This window comes from Taeniopygia guttata, chromosome 2 (assembly GCF_048771995.1).
Source record: "Taeniopygia guttata chromosome 2, bTaeGut7.mat, whole genome shotgun sequence".
Lineage (NCBI taxonomy): Eukaryota > Metazoa > Chordata > Aves > Passeriformes > Estrildidae > Taeniopygia > Taeniopygia guttata.
The window spans coordinates 68,338,163-68,356,821 of record NC_133026.1 but is presented as its reverse complement, the minus strand read 5'-3'; the positions used below and the strand labels follow the sequence as shown (position 1 = coordinate 68,356,821).

Sequence of the window (18,659 nt, the reverse complement as noted above, 5' to 3'; positions counted from 1 at the left end):
TTTTTTTTTTTTTAAGATCATCTTTATCACAGAGTTTCAAAATTAAATGCTGACCCTTCTCATTTTCATATGGTCACTATTTTCATGTTCTGTTTTTTCATGTTATAAGCACCATACAGATTCTATGGCACTTTAAGGACTCTTCCAAATTCCAGGAGTTGTCTTCATGCCAAAGCTGAAACTTTTTATGTAAAGCTCCATGACAGACTTGATAGCAATTAGGAAAAGCTCATTGAGTTTTTCAAATGCTTTCCTCAATATTGAAAAAAGGCCACACAAAACTGAAATGAGAATTTTGGTGTATTTCTATTTTGTACATACTGATAATAATCCCCTAGCTGAAGGATTTTATAACTGACTGTGCAGACAAAGATACTTCTTTCTTGACAGAAAACAAAAAGTCCAAGCAACATGTAGGCCTCTCACTGTGCAGCTCTCCAGGCCATCAGACTTTCATTTTGACATTACAGACACTCAGCAGCAAGCAAGAAGAAATTAATTTCTGCAAACAAGAAATCCCAACCTGTTAAGTTTCAATATGAGCAAAACTGTTGTGTGGTACCTTGGTGGAATTGTTCAGTTTCATACCACATCTGTAGGTTTTTGCTATCTGTGGTGTCAGCTGGATTTCCTTTGTCAGCTGACGCCATTTACCACATTCTGGCTTTGTGCACTGCACCTACAAGTCAAAAAACAAACATGTTTTTACTTGTTGCTTGTGATTACAGATAAGATTAATGCAATTTAAATAACCAATTAGAAAGAAGCCAGACGTGAGAAAGTTGTAAAATACAATTGTTAAATACGTTCTTGGATAATCATCAGGTCATGAGTACTCTTTGATCTACAGAAATCTTGTACCCGTTTCTGCAAAACTGAATTTTTGCACAGAACCTAAGGCCAAAATTAATTCAATTCCCCATTACTATGGTCTTAGTAGACTTTGCAAGCATTACTTCAAAAATATATTCTTCATCACTTAAAGCAAAAACAAGAAAAAACTCAAACAAAACACCACTACCACCAAACTTCCTTCCATTCCCATCTTTCTTCTGCTCTTTTTACCAGGGAAATACAAAATCTGATTTCAAAGTCTTTCACCCTCATACTTTTCCTGCCAAATCTTATTCCACCTGAAAATCACAACTGCTGCTTCATTGAAAAATAACAGAAGATTGGTCTTTGTGTGGTGTGGAGAAAGTCTCCATCAGTGGAGGAGCTGATCAGAATTTTTATCTTGAGCTTTTTCACAATCCTCTAATACTAGGGAAAAAAACCCACAAAAACTCAGCTGACTTGCTGCTTGAACAGCAGAATATCAGAACACAACAGAACATCACATTCCTATTAAATAAATCACCTTTCACCTTACCCAGTAAGGAAGCTGTTGATCAGCCATAAAGGCTTTTGGACTGGGCTCACTTTTACCATTGCTTGTCCAAATCCTTTTCCAGGCAGTGTATTTCTCATAGCCATCTTTATGGCTAAGAAGAAAGAGAAAACAGCAAGCAGTCAGAAAACTGAATATCTAGTTCGCTTCAAGCAATAGCAGTTACTCTAAAATTAAACATTTTATATAAGGACAGAGAAATAAGTCTGTAGAGAGCACTGTATTTCTGTTGTTAAAAGGAGAGAATCATGGTTCTTACGACAGAAATAAATTGCATCCTGACCATTATGTCCAGCTGCTTATGATCACAATTCCTGGTATCTAAGGCCTGGACTGAGTGATGGGTACTGCTGAGCACATAAGCACACAAAAGTCTTGGTAGAGCTGGATGTAACTCCTAGTCAAATGGGAAGGAGCTTGGAGCAGAAAGCATTCTGTCAGCCTGGTAAGAGTCTTCATGGTCACTGAACTGCAATAGTTAAACCGATTTCTAATTGCTTTTTATTGTACTACTTTAGAGAGGCAATATCTCCCCAATGCACAGTGTAAAGTGAATTTATAAAGGAAAACACATTTACTCATAATTGTTCCCATAATTTAAAATTCTCTGACATTGTTTTAAGAAAGACAAAAGCTTCAGAATAATTGCACATGCAAACCAGCCTGCCTAAACTAACCAGTTTTGTTCACGCTGCACTGTAGAGGTTGATTAGTCCATACAACACCTACAGTTTTATCATCAATGTCTAAGCCTCACTCTGACCAAAGCAAGCACAGAGGACCAATTTTTGTATTATGTTTATGTACACAATTGTGGGTCTCAGATTCAGTCAAAGAAAGAAACTGAGAGTTTCTAGCCAGGCAAAAAGCCTGGGAAAGAGCTGGGAAAGAATGTAAATAATTCTTTATCTCTCTTGTTTTTCACATTGTATATAGTTAAGTTCTATCACTGTGCATCAAGCACTTTGCACCAATGCTTTGAGTTGTTTTCACTTCAGAACCAATGGATTTGGCCTTTGCGAAGCTCTGTATAAAAGAGCGGTGTATTTTGAATAAATCGGAGTTTTACTCTCAGCCGCCTTCTGGTCAGAGCCTTCTCATTCCCATCCTGCCTCGACAGCGACACACGATGTTTTAACAGCTGTAACAGCTGCCAAACTTTAATAAGCTCTGAACGGACACAACCTTAATTGGTAAATCTACCTTCGGTAATAGTGGTCAAAACATTCATTGCAGAAGTGCTCCCCACAGGACAGATGGTACCATCTTGACGTATACCCATTTTTTGCACATCTGTAATGCAGGAGACATAGAAATAGTTTTATAGTACATTTGTGGAGGGGCATCTTTCTATTGACAGTAACACGTTCTAGAATGTGAACAAAATATTCAGAACAAGCTAGGGCTTTATGTTACCATTCATGAAGGCTGACTTACACATGGCACTAGAGCCATACAAATAACAATAAGGTTATTCCAATTGTCTCAAACATTTCCAGTTTCCAAACTAATCAACACCACATGCAGGGGAGGCAAAGTATACACAATGTGCAGTTCTATAGTTGGTCTCGCTTTCAGCAGCCTCCCTCTAACAATGGTCAACTGAGTCTGTCTTTAGTACCCTGTAAGCAGGCATTTCCTGAACATGAAACAGTGAATATGTGCTGTGACACACTGAGCCTTTTGGAAATGTGTAAGATGACAAAACTCCTCTCCACAAGAACTTAGAGTTCCTTTACTTTGGTGTATTTTCTTCCAATATTAGTGCAGAGTTGGGAGGGATAATTTAAATTAGCATTTTTCTTGTACATGTGATCAATTGATTCATAAGTCATTACAATGTTCTGTCCCCAGAACAACTGGCAAAACTATAAAGGCAAATCTGAACACAAAACAGACGTTCCATGCTGTTTAACCCAGTGAGACAAAACCCTAAGGAAGCAGTTACGCATTCTGGGCATTTGTTCTTTGCTAGTCTCAAAAAGAAATATCCATTACGAAGATTACATTCATCAGATAAAGCAATCGTTCTTCACTTAGAATGCCCTCATTAAACTCAATGAAATTATTCAAGATAAATGCACGAAGTAAAAAGCAGTGACCTAAACTACTAACTTGAATAGCCATGAAATGAGCTCATCTCAAATACATAAAGTTGAAAGTATGTACTTGAGGGAGTGGGAAAGGTGAAAATCAAAATATTAAAAAAACAATTCAAGAAGATGAGTAGGCAGTATGCATTGTTTCCTAAATCAAAACTGTAATATCACCAATGATGATCTCACAGGTGCTCACTTCCCAGACAAGTCTCTCAAGCAACTGCCAAAACACTTGGCTCCTCTGTGACAACATCCAGAATACATTGACTTCCTGCCACCAAAAGAACAATCCATGGATATAACTAAATTAAACACGTAATTAGTTTTATTTATTTTTCAGTGCTATGAAGAAGGAAAGCTTGTCTCAATTATCAGGGAGGGAAGAGTGATATGTAACTACAGTGTGGCTGCTTCATAGCGAGGTCTATCTTGTTGCCTATTATAGGTATACCTTGCCAGTATCATGCACTCAAAACCACCAAGTCAGAAAGCGAAGTGCAAAAGCACTTGTGAAAGTACAGAGGAAGTGTACAAGAACAAAGAGTTCATATAAGTATGACTATCCTAAGACCTAAAATTTCAAGGCTAGAATCTCACCTCAGACTGCAAAGCATTCCAGTGAAGGAGGGGTAAAGACTTTCTACAGTAAACGATGGTTTCATTTTCCATCTTGAAAGCAAATTTAGATTTCTCAGATTACATTAATATGCTCTCACTTTCATACCAGCAAGGCATGTTCCAGACGACACCATTAATAACATAAATAAGCATACCCCAAAGATACTCTGTATCTGAATTAGCAACTTGCACAGGAGAAAAGTATCGACAACAGGAATAACTTGTGACATTTTCCTGGCACCTTAAGACTTCTATTAGCAGTATCTTTCAATTCTCCCTCTACATTTAGATATTAAGGAATTTTTCAGAATAAAGCTGGAATCCTAAACTTCAGCCGCAGATTTAGAAAGTCCATGAAAAATGCAAATAAAAACTAACAAACCTTTCTGCTGCACTGGCAAAGCAAACAGGGCATGTTGCAGTGCATCCAGCTTTTTCACATTTTCTGTATTTCTTCTCTGACGCTTCATCATCATCATCTGCTGCTTCAGCTGCTTTCTTCTTCACCTAAAAAAGAATAGTTGGAATCTGACCATAAATGACACAAATCCATCTTCTACAAAGAAGCATTCAGACAATTTTGCAGCTTGTGAGTGGCATCCCAAAGTTAAAACAATCCTAATGAAAATCTTTGTAGCCATTGTGAACTAATTGCAGCATGAAACAGCTGTCAAATTAGGTCAGATTTTTTTCACAAAAAAAAAAAAAAAAAAAAAAAGCGCCAAACAAAAACCCACCAAAAAAGCCTCCAAGCCCACAGTAAGACTGAAAATATAATTTATATCTAAAAATTTCTTGCCTTGGTCTAATTGATGGCACTGAAGAAATTATAAGCAGACCTTCCAGTTTAAATAGTATTTTAAGCTCCATCATGAGTCAAGCCTTATGCATTAATTTTATTTCTTCTTCAGAAAATCTCCTCTTTTATAATATTTATTGTTATTAATTACAAGTGGCAATCCTATCTGTGCCTCAAATAAAATATTAGGGTAGGCTATTTGCATTTTTTGGATACAAAACTGTATACCAAATGTCTCTTCTGGGCCTCAGAAGTACTGTGTATTATGTTGTTTTAGGCCTCTGTCTGGATGGGCAGACAGCTTTGCCTGACAGTACAGAAATCTGTGATTGTATTTTTAACACATTAAGTACTTACACGTTATATAGAGTATTTATTCTTTCTGAATATTTTTTGCAAAATGAGACACTTGACCTGCTTATTCACGGAATTAACTCATTCTCCATCTCTGTGGATAAGTACTCTAAGGCCTAACTTACCCACAAGGAAGCCCACTTCCTTTACAAATGTCAACAAAAAATAAAAAATAGCAAAGTACAAACCCACGTGTTTTTAAATTATTATAAATACCTGTCTTCCGGAACTCCTCACAGGAAGGTTGTCTGGAGAGTGATCTGAAGAACATGCCTTTTTCTTCGTTCGTAGCCTTCCCGTTGACATCGTATTGTTAGAGCTGAAAAAAGGTAGGCAATAGTTAATTAATTTAAATTGCTTGACTTTGCAGAGCTATCACAGCCACTCACAATACTACTTTTCACAGAGTTACCTAGGTAGGAATCTGTTCAGCTTGACTGTTAATTCGAGAGGAAAATGGGAATGAGGCATTACGGGAAAGGAACAATACTACTATTTTAAACTAAATTCGTCATTAAGATTAGATCCCTGAGTACATCTTGACAGGATGTTCCAGATGAGCATATCCTGGATTTCAATAATCTGATTTGCATTACATGAAGACCTGGACTGGAATTTGGGTTGGCAAAGTAAACAGACATCAGCTCAATGCTGATGCAAGCATTCAAATACCACTTGGAGTAACACTCATCCTGCTAACTACCGATTTATTGGCAGCAAGAGATTTGCATGGTAAAGCACTTTTCCAAGCAGTGTACTGAAGAGACATTTAATAACAGATGAACAACCAGTTTCAAGACTTGCACAGCCTCCTATGGAAAGAGATCAGAATTTGAAGTCTAGACTACCATAATATTGCAGCTGTAAGTGATTGGAATATCACAAAGTTTGTTGTTAAGTATTCTATTGGTCAAAATAAAATATTTATGACAGGAGAGCGCTCTGTAGCTGTCTTTGACTGCATTGGTAGGAGCAAAGAATGGACCACAGTTAACCATGCAAACTGGAAACCAGAGTGTGAGAAAGTACAATGCAGAAATATGAAAGCATATTTAAAATCAAATGCATTCTTTTCACAGGGAATAAAGCACAATGACAGTCTAGAGGAAGAAGTATATCTAAAGAGTGCTGTACAACATACAGAAAAGAAGTGGAAATTAACCCCTTGTACTACAGCACTGCATCATTAATGTTATTTTATTGTAATAGGGATCAGTTTGTAATTATGCTTTTCGGGAGGGCTTTTTAAAGATATATATATATATATGAGACTTCTCAATTCTCCCTATTTCAAGATGCAACTTCCTTATTCAAGCAAGCTGTCAGTGATGGACAAGGCAGCAGTACAGCAGTATTTTCATTCAGAAATTCCATTAAAAGCCAAGGTAACAGGAGGAGAGTGGGAATTTTTACAAAATTTTATATTAAGCTGATTCAAGTCAAGTAAACTGGTCCTTCATTCTCCTCTCAAGATAGGAAAAATTATTTGCAAGAGGAAGAGAAATCACATGAGGAGAAAAATTAGTTCAAACAACCCAATACAAAATTGAACTTTCTTTCTTCCATGTATCACCTCCAATTACAACTAGTCAGAGGTAGGAAAAAGTTATTAAGTCAATTTCTCTTGAACCCTGAAAAAAAAAGAAAAAAACAACTAGCATCACTTCACTGTAACTAACCACTGTATGGGCGTGGGTGAGGTTGGAGAATAAAAAAAACCAGCCAATCTTATTTACATGAAATTTCCCTAAACTGCTGCATAACGCCCCAGAAAGTGGTGGCTTTTTCCCCCTACAGCTCTCTTTATGTATTAGTGGCATAACAGTATCTCTCTGTGTCACCTAATCTTCTGATGGTAAATAATCGTTCTGACATGCCATGGTCCTTACAGTCGGAGGCTTCCAACTGAGCAAAGGAGTGCCGAGAAAGGCACCAGGTGACTCATTTTGGTGACCATCAGGTGATCACAGTCTGGTGCTGCTGTGGGGCCCTTTTATCCAAGAAAGTAAAGGAACACGTGAATTTTGCATTATGTATGTGGGGAGTAGAAAAAGTGCCAATCACTAGGAAGTTTGGTAAAAATATTTCAGATTCAGAGAGGCTGCCCATTTTGAAAGGCAGAGGTCAGCTGTACAGAATTGCAGACATATTTTTGCTCTTACCCCTTCGATTAGGGTTAAGAGGGAGGTGGGGAGAAAAGGACAAGATCAGGTGTATGATACTTTGTGCCCACTTCCCCTGACAAACCAAAAAACACCCTCCCAAAAAACCACAAATTTTTATAGTACAAACAAACATGGCTTACTCTACGAAGCTTTACATGACTTTGCATCCTATCCTGTAGACATCTTACTGGCTGAGAAAATAAGCCATTTAAAAGGAGAGGGATGCATAATGCGTGAATGTCACATTCAATAACGTTTCATCCGTCTGTAATGCGTGGCCTATATCGGAAAGCTTTGTGGGGTTTACCTGCACAGTTGGCAGCAAGTTTGCCTTTGGGGAAGAGAAAAAAAAAAATTTAAAGAAACCACACAGACACACACTGTCAGAAACGGGGAGGAAGCGAGAGCAGCCTGATTAACACGGGGAGTGCACACACCTCTACAGCTCAGCCCGAGTGAAGCGGAGGCGCCCAGCCCCGCCGGCCGCGGCTGACAGCGCCGGCCCCGGGCCGCGGCGGTGACAGCTGGCGGGGATCCCGAGGGGCCCCCCGGGGAACGGGAGCCCCCGCGGCCGTGACAGCTGGCGGGGATCCCGAGGGGCCCCGGGGCACGGCCGGGCTGCCCCGGAGCCGGGCGGGGCGGTCCCGGCGGCGGAGCAGGCGCTGCGCTCGGCACCTGGCACTCACCTCGGGGCCGGGTCACTCGGGGGCCGGAGACCACATTCACGCGTGTCCGCACCGCCTCCTGCTAGAGCTGCAGCGGGGAAAAAGGGTGGAGAAAGGGGAAGGAAGGGAGGGAGGGAGAAAGAGAAGGGGGAAGGAAGAGTGAAGCGGGGAGGTGAGGACAGGGACAGCGCTGGCACCTGCCTCGCCGGCCCGGGGAGGAACAAGCGGCCCCGCGGTGGGCGCTGCAGCTGAGGGAGGGAGGGAGTCACTCACCACCACCGCCGCCATCCGCACCGCCATCCTCCTCCTCCCCGGTGCCGTGCACCCTCAGCCCGCCTCCTCCTGCCGCCGCTTCCGCTCTCCGCGGTGCGTAGCGAGGGGAGGGCGGGGCGGCACCGCCCCGGCCCCGCCGCCCTCACGGGACCCGCGGCCGGGCAGGTACCGCGGCCGGGCCGGGGGCGCCGAGCGGGGCGGTGAGAGGCGCTGAGCCGTCACGGGTCACCCCCGGGTCCCCGGCCCAGCAGCCGCTCGCATCCGCCTTCTTCCCGCGGGTTTCACGGGAGAGAAATGTCCGCATCTCCCTCCTTCGTTCCCGGGGTAGGGGGGTTCTCGATGGGTGCGAAAAGGGAGGCCACTGGCGGACCCGCAGTGCTGGACAGGCGCGTTCAGCCGCCCCGGGAAAAGGGGTCTGGCCCAGGGTATCGGGAGCAAGAGGGTGCCGATTGCTCTGTCGCTTTGGGTACATTGCGACTGGCACCAAATGGTGATCTCTTGAGATCTACTAAATTTTTGTCCGGTTCGAGGAAGTAAGAGCCAGTTCCAAACTGTGCATTGGGTGGGGGGGTAATTCTTCTCTCTTTTTTCACAGCTACAAGCACTCCCTGGAGATATGGACCACTCAGCGGATGAATCCGGGCTCCTGGAAGGCTCTGATGTTGGGTCTCAGAAAGAGAGAGTGGTGACAGAGGAGGAATGGCTACAAAAATGGGAAATGGGTAACATCGGGTTTCACAAGGAACACAGACATCCGTACGTGACTTCACTCTTCTGCCTAAGCTGTTTAAGTAATGCCATGAGATGAGTGGCTTGGCTCATTCGAGAAACTCTTAATTGAAAATGGAACATTTGCAAAAAGCAAATTATCTGACGTGGGCACAGCTTGAAACAAAAATTACTATAGATATTTTTGTGACCTACATGTGTCAAAGGACAGAGAAAAGAAAGTATTGAAAAGTATTTAGAGCTTTTACTCTTGAATCAAGTTTTAAACCTTAGAGCTTAGATAGTTTGGCTAGAAAATCTTGAATTTTTCTGATGGAGATGCTTTGCACTCTTGTTCATGCTGTGAAACTGGGCCTTGAAACAATGTGCAGAGGGCATCAGAGCAACTACCATGCAGTAAAAGACAAGGACCTAAGAGAACAAACCTGATTATATATAGTCTTTAATGACCTGTAAAAGTTATTTGCTTGATGCAGAAGTTTCATAATCATTCTGTTTTAAATCTCTGTTATGATCCTCTTAGAGGTGGATTGGTTTAATTGTTTAGTTTCAAAGACAAACAGAAAATAGAACAAACAGGAATGTATTAATTTCTGAATGACGTGAAATTTACTTTCTTGCTGTGTAAGTGGAAGGTGAATGCTTTTATTTTATGTTTTTATTTCTAATGGCATGAAGCAGGTTGAGCTAATAATATATGTGCCATCATGGAGTATTTATGCTACCTGGCACAGTGTGTAGCACTTGGCTTTTCATGTGCCAATACAAATACTCGCAGAGTTAAGTAAAATGTGTCTGTTCTTCTGCAGGCTCCTCCAAAAGTATCTGGATGTTCTTTTAAATGGCAGGAGTGGACTGAGGATATTTTTCCCACTTTGTGGTAAAGCAGTTGAGATGAAATGGTAAAACACAGATAATAAGAGCAAAAATCTTATTTGATGTGGGGAGGGAGGGTGGGAGGGAGAGGGGGAATTCCCAACCTTATATTGGCCAGCAGAAATTCCACTGCTAGGAAAACAGTGTGACTGGAAGCTGAAGGGAGGAGGAGTCTGATGTTTCGTATAGTAGCATAACTTGAATGGATAAGGTCTGATCTGAAAGTCCTACTGATTGTCCCAAGTTCGGCTTGGGGAATGCTGAATTTACATGGACAGAGTGACTGAAGCTATGCCCTTACCACTGATGCTTTTTGTAGCAATGCCAGCTTAATTGCCCACAATGAGGTCAGTTGTGTTAGACATTTTCAAGACACCATGTGGCATGCCACTCTGGAAATTTAAGTGATTCGGGCTAAATGTAACTTCCTCTTTTTTATATTTTTTGTTTTACTTTTACTTTTTTTTTTTTTTTTCCTTTCAGAAAAGGGTGGGGGGCAGGGGGAAGGAGTGTTGTATTTAAAAGTAGGGCCTATATAAGTCAGTGATTTTCTTGGAGGGAAGGAGCACAATCCAAAACCTATGTCTTCAATTAATCCAGCTATCAGGTTTTATCACAGTACCTACTTCCTAGGCTGACTGTGGGCTCTGACACACGTTGGTGTTTTGCTGAGCTGCAGCAGCGCAGAGGTTGCTACACCTCCTTTGCTGCCCATTCCTGCTAAGCCACAGAGGCAGCTGGGTGAACACTGTGCCTCAGTCACCTCAGTTCAGAGTATAGCACCTTTCTGAAATGGACAGTTTCTCAGTGTGATTACCTCTGTTTTCAGTGAGTTAGTAGGGATAAATGAATAATTCATTAAATCTAAATAAAGCATGTAACTCCTCATCAACTGTATGCTGAGTGGTGCTAATTTAAGCTCAGATCATGGAAGGGAGGTGTTCAGTATAATGTGAACACTTTAGATAGTCAGAATTAGACATATCAGGGCATCCTAAAACTAGGCTTTCCCTAATGAATAAATGATGTATGGGAGATACACATTTTGCCCAGCCTGTGGGCCTCATGTAAACCTGGGCCTTCTCTCTCTTGTGTGCAGGCTGGCGGACATGGGGCACAGTGTTGTTGGTGTGGAACTCAGTGAGCAAGCAGTGAAGGATTTTTTTTCAGAACACAGTCTGCCTTACTGTGAGGAGCCAGTCCCTGAGATTTCAGGAGGAAAACTGTTCCAGGTATGTCAAATGATCTGGTGTGGTTAATCGTGCAATACTGGCATAACTGAGCAAACAAGTCATTCTGCTTTTATGCATCTGTTTTACGGGTAATCATTCACCTCTCCTGAAGTGGTCTAAAAGGAAGCTCTGAGTTGTATTTTTGGACCGAGAAGTTATTCTTCTAAACTTACTACTTTGGCCTTCTTATGACAGTGAAGCACTTGAATGTAGAAGAAATATATTTTAAAACTGGAGGCATGCCTTGATAGATTGATAAAAGTTTCATGCCTTGATAGATTAGAACCTCTCTGGAGAGGATCAGAAGAGTTACCTCAGTAAACTAAAACTAAAAATATTTCTCAGTGTTTTTCCCCATTGCACATAAATGTATTTTAAACATTTCACTTTTAATAGTGTATGGGTATATTTTAAGATACGAAGTATAAATATATACTTACGAGTGCGTATTTGAAGATAGTTAGCTGATAAGGATTGTTTCCTTTGCTTTTATTGTAGAGTACTTCTGGCAACATTTCCCTCTACTGCTGCAATATTTATGATTTGTCCAGGTAGGAATACTCATAGTGTTTTACAATTCTCCATAATCAAATATGTATTCATTCTGTCCAATACTATTATTTTATTTGAATCAGGCAAAGATTTGTCAGGTCCTCTTAAGCAAACTCATATTAATTTGTATGAGAAATTTGAATGGCTAATCTCCAACGAAAGTCTAATTCCGTTGTTAATCGTTAAGGATGACAACTAATTATCTTTAAAGGGGCTTCTTATTCCAAGCCATTCTGTGAAAGTTTGCTTTTACAGTAAAACCAAATTATCTTTAACATTACCGATGAATTCTATGAAGCAAAACTTTAACACAACCCCTTACTCAGAGTAACTTAGTAAAGAGATAATAAGGTTTTGGTGAAGTTTTTTGTGTTTGTTTGCTCTTCTTACAAACAACTGTCAGGCACAAGAATTTGTGCCATGGCTCTTCAGTAGGAAGGAGGTAAAGTCTGGGATTTCCAGAACTAGTACATACAGGTGCAATAGGTTGTTCAGGACACCAGAACACAGAGTTTACTATATGATCTTTTTTTTTTTTCAATCTGCCAAAACACTGGAAAAAAGACTATGCATTACTAGAGTCCAGAGTCTTTCAGACAGTAGACCATGACTGTGCCTTCTGCTGCTGCAGCTGACTCCAGTCTGTTTGGCTGGTGTATATATGTAACTAGTCGTGCAAAGTGTCCAACAGAAGGGGTGTGTATGAATGTGACTTTGTAGCTACTGCCTGGTTTCTTACCCGCCTTGTCTCTGCAGTGTAGTTACTTGTTATTCTGTAGGTACCTTTTAATCTTTCTTGCTGTGAGTTGACAAGTTGCCTAATGATTGCTTAAGCTTCTCAGAAATTTTTGAAAAACTCAGTCATAAGTTTTGTAGCAAGTAGTCTGATGAAACTTGTAACTTCTATCACAACATGGTGTAATAATACTTTGAAATAAACAAAATTAGGTAATTAGTGACAATATCAGTGCATATCACTGGATCCAGTACATAGTTTGTCGTCACAAAATAAATTGGCAGATAGACGTTCTGGATGCAGAATGAACTGTATTCCCAACATCAGTCAGCAGATACCCGTGACTAGAAAAATGCACACACGCTTCGAGTTTCTGTGTACAGACAATTTGATTAATTACACAGTAATTATGGAAATTAAACTTATTTCTCTCTTGCTGAGGCAGGTCCCTTTCATCTCCTAGCATTCATTAGAAGAAAACTCAAATGTGCTCCTGACCTTTGTCAGAATGGGACATTTCAAAGACTCTTGCTAGTTAAAGAGTAACAGGAATTACTTCTCTTTCTGGGAATTCTGGGACATATGTAAAATAGTTATATTACACAATCACTGTACCTCCTAATACAATTATGGCTGGAAGACTTCAAAAGAAAATCAAAAATTGCATTTACTGAAACTACTAAACATATTCAGAGATAGAAATTCCAAGTTTCCTCTGAAATCTAGTGGGTTTTCTGCAGATATGTGAATTTCTGATTTACATGTTAATTTTTTTTAGATGTAGGAGTACCTAGCCCATGCTGAATGCCATATAAACACGTAGCAGTGTGTTACAGTGAAAGTGTTTCCTCATACCTTAGCTTCATCCTGACTCCACATCAGGATGAAAGACAGCTGTGTGCCTTTTTTGACTGTTTCCTCATGGCTTCATTGTGTTGTGAAGGAAATTGGATGTCCAGAGGTACAGGGAGCACCCAGACACTCAGCAGGTCCTGAGATCTGGGCAGCCAAGAGACCAGGACTGGGACAAGGCCACAGCATGAGCCTGGGTGCAGCCTAGGATGTCTGTAAGCCTTGATGAAATTGCTTGGGAGTAAAGCACATGAAATGCACATTTGGAGCCACTGCTGCCATTCCAGTTTGACCAGATTAAAGTTGGAAAGAAAAAACAAGTGCAGAAAACCTCAATGGCTTGCCTGAGGTCACCCAGCAGACTCAGCTACACAGAGAGGAGAAGTGCCTCCAAGCCTCAGAAGATCAAGATTGTCACCTACCCCATGAAACTCTCCTTTGTGCCTTGCATGTCCATTGCTTGTTTAACTGTCTCTAAAAATCTCCTTTCACTTGCGAGGCTGGTTATTTAAATTAGATGCTTAGGCTTGGCAAACTTTAAAAGAAGTCAGCACTTGAAAGTTTTATCATGTCTCATCGCAGTAGAGTGGGAAATACAAGTTCATCTTGTAGGTTAGATGCCAGAGGCTTAGCAATGCCATTGCAATGAAAATAGCAGTGGGCAGAGAGAAGTTCTCATGGTTTAACTCTAAGGTGGTGGAACTAAGCACCACACAGCTGCTTGCCCACTCTCCCATCATCTCATGACAGGGGACAATCAAAAGGGTAAAAGTGAGAAAGAAATGTGTAGAGATTAAAACAGTTTAATAATTAAAAATAAATTTCAAAAGGTTGTAAGGAAAAAAAAAATTACACAAAAAAGAAAAACCAAAGAAAGAGAAAAATAAAACCCAAGAAAAACAAGTAGGGCAGATGACAGCATTTGCCCACCATCAACCAAGCAACTGATGCGGAGCCAGCAGCCAAGCACTGCTGCTATCCACCAACCTCCCACCCAGTTTTATTGCTGAAAATGGAGCCAGATGGTCTGGAATATCCCTTTGCTCAGTTGGGGTCAGCTGTGCCTGCTGTGTTCCCACCCAGTGTCTCATTCATTCTTGTGCTCTCCAGCCTTCTCACTGGTGTCAGGGTGGGAGGAGCAGAAAAAGTGTTGGTGCTTTGTAAGTGCTGCTCTGCAGTAACTAAATTGCCAGGGTGTTATCAACATGATTTCAAGCCGAAATCCACCAACCCATGGAAGCTACTATTAAGAAAGGTAACTCTACCCTAGCCAAAACCTGTACAGAAATGAAGACAGAAGTGATGCAATTGGACTCGGACACCTGCCCAGTAGGCAGAAGGGTATTGCTCAATTCCATGCCACATTTTTCTAATTAAACTTATTCAAACTTTCTTTTAAATGCCACAATTTACTTTATTACTACCTTACTGTCTAACCTCCGATTTTAATAATTACCAAAACCAAGGCTCTTTCTTATCCCCAGATATTCTTTTGTGTTGCTCTGGCTGCTCTTACCATCCATTAATAAAGGCATTTCTTGATAGTCTTGCTCACTTGCAGGCTTTGGGTGGCCATCTGCCAGCATATCCAGGACAAAAACTAGTGTCTGCAGCAGAGTTGCACTGAGGCAAGCAGCAGTGTAACTTAGCTTTCTAGCATTAAACAAATTGCAGGCTGAAACTTATTGTCCTGGGCATGTAGCTGGGAATTCAGGTGTTACTGAATGTGCTGAGTCAATGACAGTAAAAAAACAAGACACCTGCCTTAGCCTGCATATGAAATCATGCATGGGTTTTAGAAGATGGTCAAGAGCTGTTGATGTACTGAGTGCATGTTAGACAGAAGGATATGGCTACTGAACACCCAGACTTGTAGCCCAAATGTGTTAAAACTACATTCCTTCCTCCCTGCTGTGTCTCAGCAGCCCCTAACAATGGGCCAGCAGTGACCTATTCACACACCTCTTTACTATCCCACACCTCTTTGCAGCAGGACAAAGAATCTGGAGGGTTTCTTGAGTTCCATATCCTGTTGGCTTGGATTATGAAAATGCTGCACCATAACAAAAAGGTGGTGGGGAATCTGCATGACTAGCTGCAGAATCCTTGTGACCTCACAAAAGTGCCTGAAAAAAGATGAAGATCCCTTTTTACTGTTTTTAAGCCTTTTCCTTATCTCCTTATAGTTCAATAGTTGGCAAGTTTGATGGGGTATGGGACAGAGGAGCTCTCGTAGCCGTGAATCCACGTGACAGACAACGGTTAGTAAATTGCATTGTTACTGTATTTTTTCTGATGTATCAGTGACAAGTTTTTCATCCTGTGACTTGTTAATGAGTCCTTTTTCATTTAAAGGACCAACCTACACAATTCTTCTCTACCACAAGCACCTGCTGCAGTTGCAGAGTCTTGTCCTCTTCCTTCAGGAAGCCACCTCTTGGTGGGAAAATATGCCGTTTGTTCCAACCAAGCAGAAGCAGGACTGCAAGCCTCATCTGAATTCTATTATTTCCTTTTCACCACATCTGCTTCTTCTGTCTTTGTTCTTTTCCCCCTCACTCTCCTTGATTACAAATTTTTGTTCTTGCCTATAGCCAGCCCAAATTTAGTTTGAACCTGCTCCCAGGATTTTTAAACTAGATATAGAATCTTAGAATCTTCAATTCACAATATTTTTAAAAGATAAGTACTGTACTGTGTACTATATTCTAGACTGCGGCAGATGAATACTTTGCTTGTCTGTTAATCTTGAGCTGAATTTGCAAAAAAAGATAAATAATTATGAGGAATAAATATAACCTTTATTTTATATTTTTCATGTGTAGCATGACTTTTATGCTCCTAAAATTTAAACTAAGTTTTGCTTAGTCTCTGTGCAGTTTAGTTAAAATTCTGTCTGCATAGAAATGCATTTTGTTGAATATTTTGAATGTTATGTTTGAATTCTTTACAAAAATAATAAAGTATATTTTTTTCCTTTTAGCTATGCCAGTTTGATGATCAACCTAGTGGAGAAAAATTCTTCTTATCTCCTTGTTACAGTTTCATATGATCCAAACAAGCACAAAGGTGAGAACTTTGTACTGTTTATATTGTGATTTTCCTCTAATACAAATTGTATAAAGATACAGTAGATGTATTAGTATCTTCCCCAAGATCTTTAGCTTCATAGCTTTGTTAGATGGTGACACCAGTATAACTGTGTGTTAAAAAGTTTAGATTTTGACCAAGCTTAGGACTAAATTTGTGTTTTCTCTAGCATTCAGACATGCTAAAGTTAAGTTGAGGACAGTCATGGTATATTAACAATGAAATGAAACTGCAAATGTGGCTGCTACAATGAAGCTGGAAGTCAGAGCACTGAGTAACATCCTGTCTGGCCTCAGGAGCTTGAAACACTCCCAAGAACATCAGCTTCATGCTGTTTATCCAGTATTTGCAACCCAATGTGTTGCCCATCTTGTGCGTCTCTCTCAGCCACTACCATGCTCTGAATGTACTTGGAAGAGGTGAAAATCTGTAAAATCATAGGGTACTTTCCCTTTTATCGTTTTTGTATTATGTACTGAAGTAGGAGATTTTTTTAGTCAATATTAACTCAAAAAAGAAAGAGATCTTTTTCTGCTTTTGGGCACTTCAGCATAATTATCCCCCCAAAAAATAGGTCTTGCTATCACAAGCAAGAACAGTTTAATTCATTACTTTCCCTCTGACGATGTTCAGCTCTTAGCCTTAATCATGCCACTGTAATATAAAGAGATTGTGGACTGAATTCATATAGCACACTGAGAGTGGTCATATCCACGTCACATTCATGATTCCCTGCTGCAGCTGGAGATGAAGCAGCAGCAACACCTGAAGCTGTCTGGCCCACCAAGGTGCCACGAGTTCCTGGACATATTTTTTTGCTCCTGCTGATGGAGCTACACCCTGGGGTCCCATTACAGGCCAGGTGCTGTGAGTGAAGGGGTTTGCTCTCCTACTGCAGTGTAAATTTTGTCTTCTTCCCATGTCTCCTCTCTTTCCTTTCAGGCCCACCATTTTATGTTCCTGAATCTGAAATTAAAAGTTTGTTTGGTGAGTAAAATTTCACCTAACCCTTAGGATTTTTTTCCAAAACACATAAAGATGTTTATGTTCCTTTACCTTGCCCTGTGATGAATGATAGAGTCATTTACTTCTTATCTAAAGGCTAGAGTCATGCAAAAATACTGGGAAAAATAAATACAGTTTAGGGATTTTGCTGTCATGGAAAATTCTCAGTTCTTCAAAAGATACGAAGAAAACCCAAGAGACAAAGAGTTTCTTGTCTCCCTTTGGTACCTTTTTATTCTCACAGGATTCATAATGCACTCAGTAATCCTGTAGCTGCAATCTTAGAGTTCTGTTTGACCATTCTCACTTTGCCTGAACCTCATCAACCAGTTGCCCTGGTTTTAATACAGGTCCTACCAGTGCTACAGTTTCTACTGTACTTTTGTGACAAAGAAGAAAAGTAACATGGTACTCAAAGAAAATGCTAGAAATGTACAACTCAAATCCATCAAAATAAGGAAATTTGGAGCTATGTCAGGAATTTAATTTTAGGAGTTCCTCCTGATGTGCTGTAATATCTCACTTTTAAATTTACAACTTTCTGAGACTCTGGCAGTGTCTGTGTGAGTGAGTCATTGGCATAGACAGTTGCATCCCAGTGCAAAAGAGAGCAGTTAAGTTTTCCCCAGTGCAATTTATGTCACTGTGTTAGGCAATGTGGGGAAGTCTGTGGATAAGTTGTGGGTTTTTTTCTGGACAATTTACATTTTTCATTGACTAATCATTCACTAATTTGTTATTCTTACCTCCTTTTCAGGCAACTGCTGTGAAATTAAGTGTCTTGAAAAAGTCGATGACTTCTCGGAGAAGCACAGACAGTGGGGACTAGATTATTTTCTGGAGGTGCTATATCTATTAAAGTTTGTAGCTTGATTAAAATAACTTGCCTCCCACCTTGCTTTTTCCTGTATCTCACATTTTAAAATGGGGCATTCTTTAAGCAGGGGTTTTGTGCATTTTTCTTACCAATTCAGCTCTCCTACACAGCTGCCTTTACTACCTTGAAATGTGAACAGCTTTATTTAAACTCCGTGCACAAACAGCCACTACCAAAGCATACCTTTTTCTTCCAAATCATGAGAGCTGTGAGAAAAAAAATGTTCCTGTTCATTTTCAGCCATTGCTGGTCAATGTTGTCTGCATGGCACTCTGCAACTCAGCCTCATCAGCCGGCAGCCCTGGGAGTGTGGCGGCTGCGGTTCAAACACTGTTTTATGGGACACT

General features: G+C 40.5%; 2 protein-coding genes across 5 annotated transcripts in view; one reads left to right on the top strand and one right to left on the bottom strand.

The window, feature by feature from the left end:
* The window catches only part of KDM1B (lysine demethylase 1B), a 28,308-nt gene extending 19,826 nt beyond the window's left edge, over positions 1 to 8,482 (bottom strand). Inside the window, exons 1-7 of one of the 3 annotated variants that reach the window (XM_030265551.4) lie at positions 8,364 to 8,482; positions 8,112 to 8,178; positions 5,477 to 5,579; positions 4,490 to 4,614; positions 2,594 to 2,683; positions 1,373 to 1,484; positions 563 to 679 (exon numbers count right to left, since the gene is read on the bottom strand). In XM_030265551.4, coding sequence (XP_030121411.1) covers positions 563 to 679; positions 1,373 to 1,484; positions 2,594 to 2,683; positions 4,490 to 4,614; positions 5,477 to 5,566 — 534 coding nt within the window. In that variant the 5' untranslated portion in view covers positions 5,567 to 5,579; positions 8,112 to 8,178; positions 8,364 to 8,482. Of the gene's footprint in view, positions 1 to 562; positions 680 to 1,372; positions 1,485 to 2,593; positions 2,684 to 4,489; positions 4,615 to 5,476; positions 5,580 to 7,565; positions 7,691 to 8,111; positions 8,179 to 8,363 lie in introns of those variants that run through there. The other 2 variants (XM_030265552.4, XM_002190295.7) reach the window with 2 other exon arrangements.
* Positions 8,403 to 18,317, top strand: TPMT (thiopurine S-methyltransferase). Of its 2 annotated transcripts, none has more exons than XM_030265555.4 (9): positions 8,403 to 8,528; positions 8,959 to 9,119; positions 9,902 to 9,994; positions 11,068 to 11,200; positions 11,699 to 11,751; positions 15,527 to 15,601; positions 16,324 to 16,409; positions 17,373 to 17,417; positions 18,193 to 18,317. In XM_030265555.4, exons 2-9 carry the CDS (start codon positions 8,980 to 8,982, stop codon positions 18,306 to 18,308), a joined length of 741 nt encoding a protein of 246 aa, XP_030121415.3. In that variant the 5' UTR covers positions 8,403 to 8,528; positions 8,959 to 8,979; the 3' UTR covers positions 18,309 to 18,317. The 2 variants fall into 2 exon arrangements, with proteins under 2 accessions (XP_030121415.3, XP_030121414.3); XM_030265554.4 differs by lacking the exon at positions 8,403 to 8,528 and adding an exon at positions 8,548 to 8,687.
* The last annotated feature ends 342 nt before the right edge of the window (positions 18,318 to 18,659 follow it).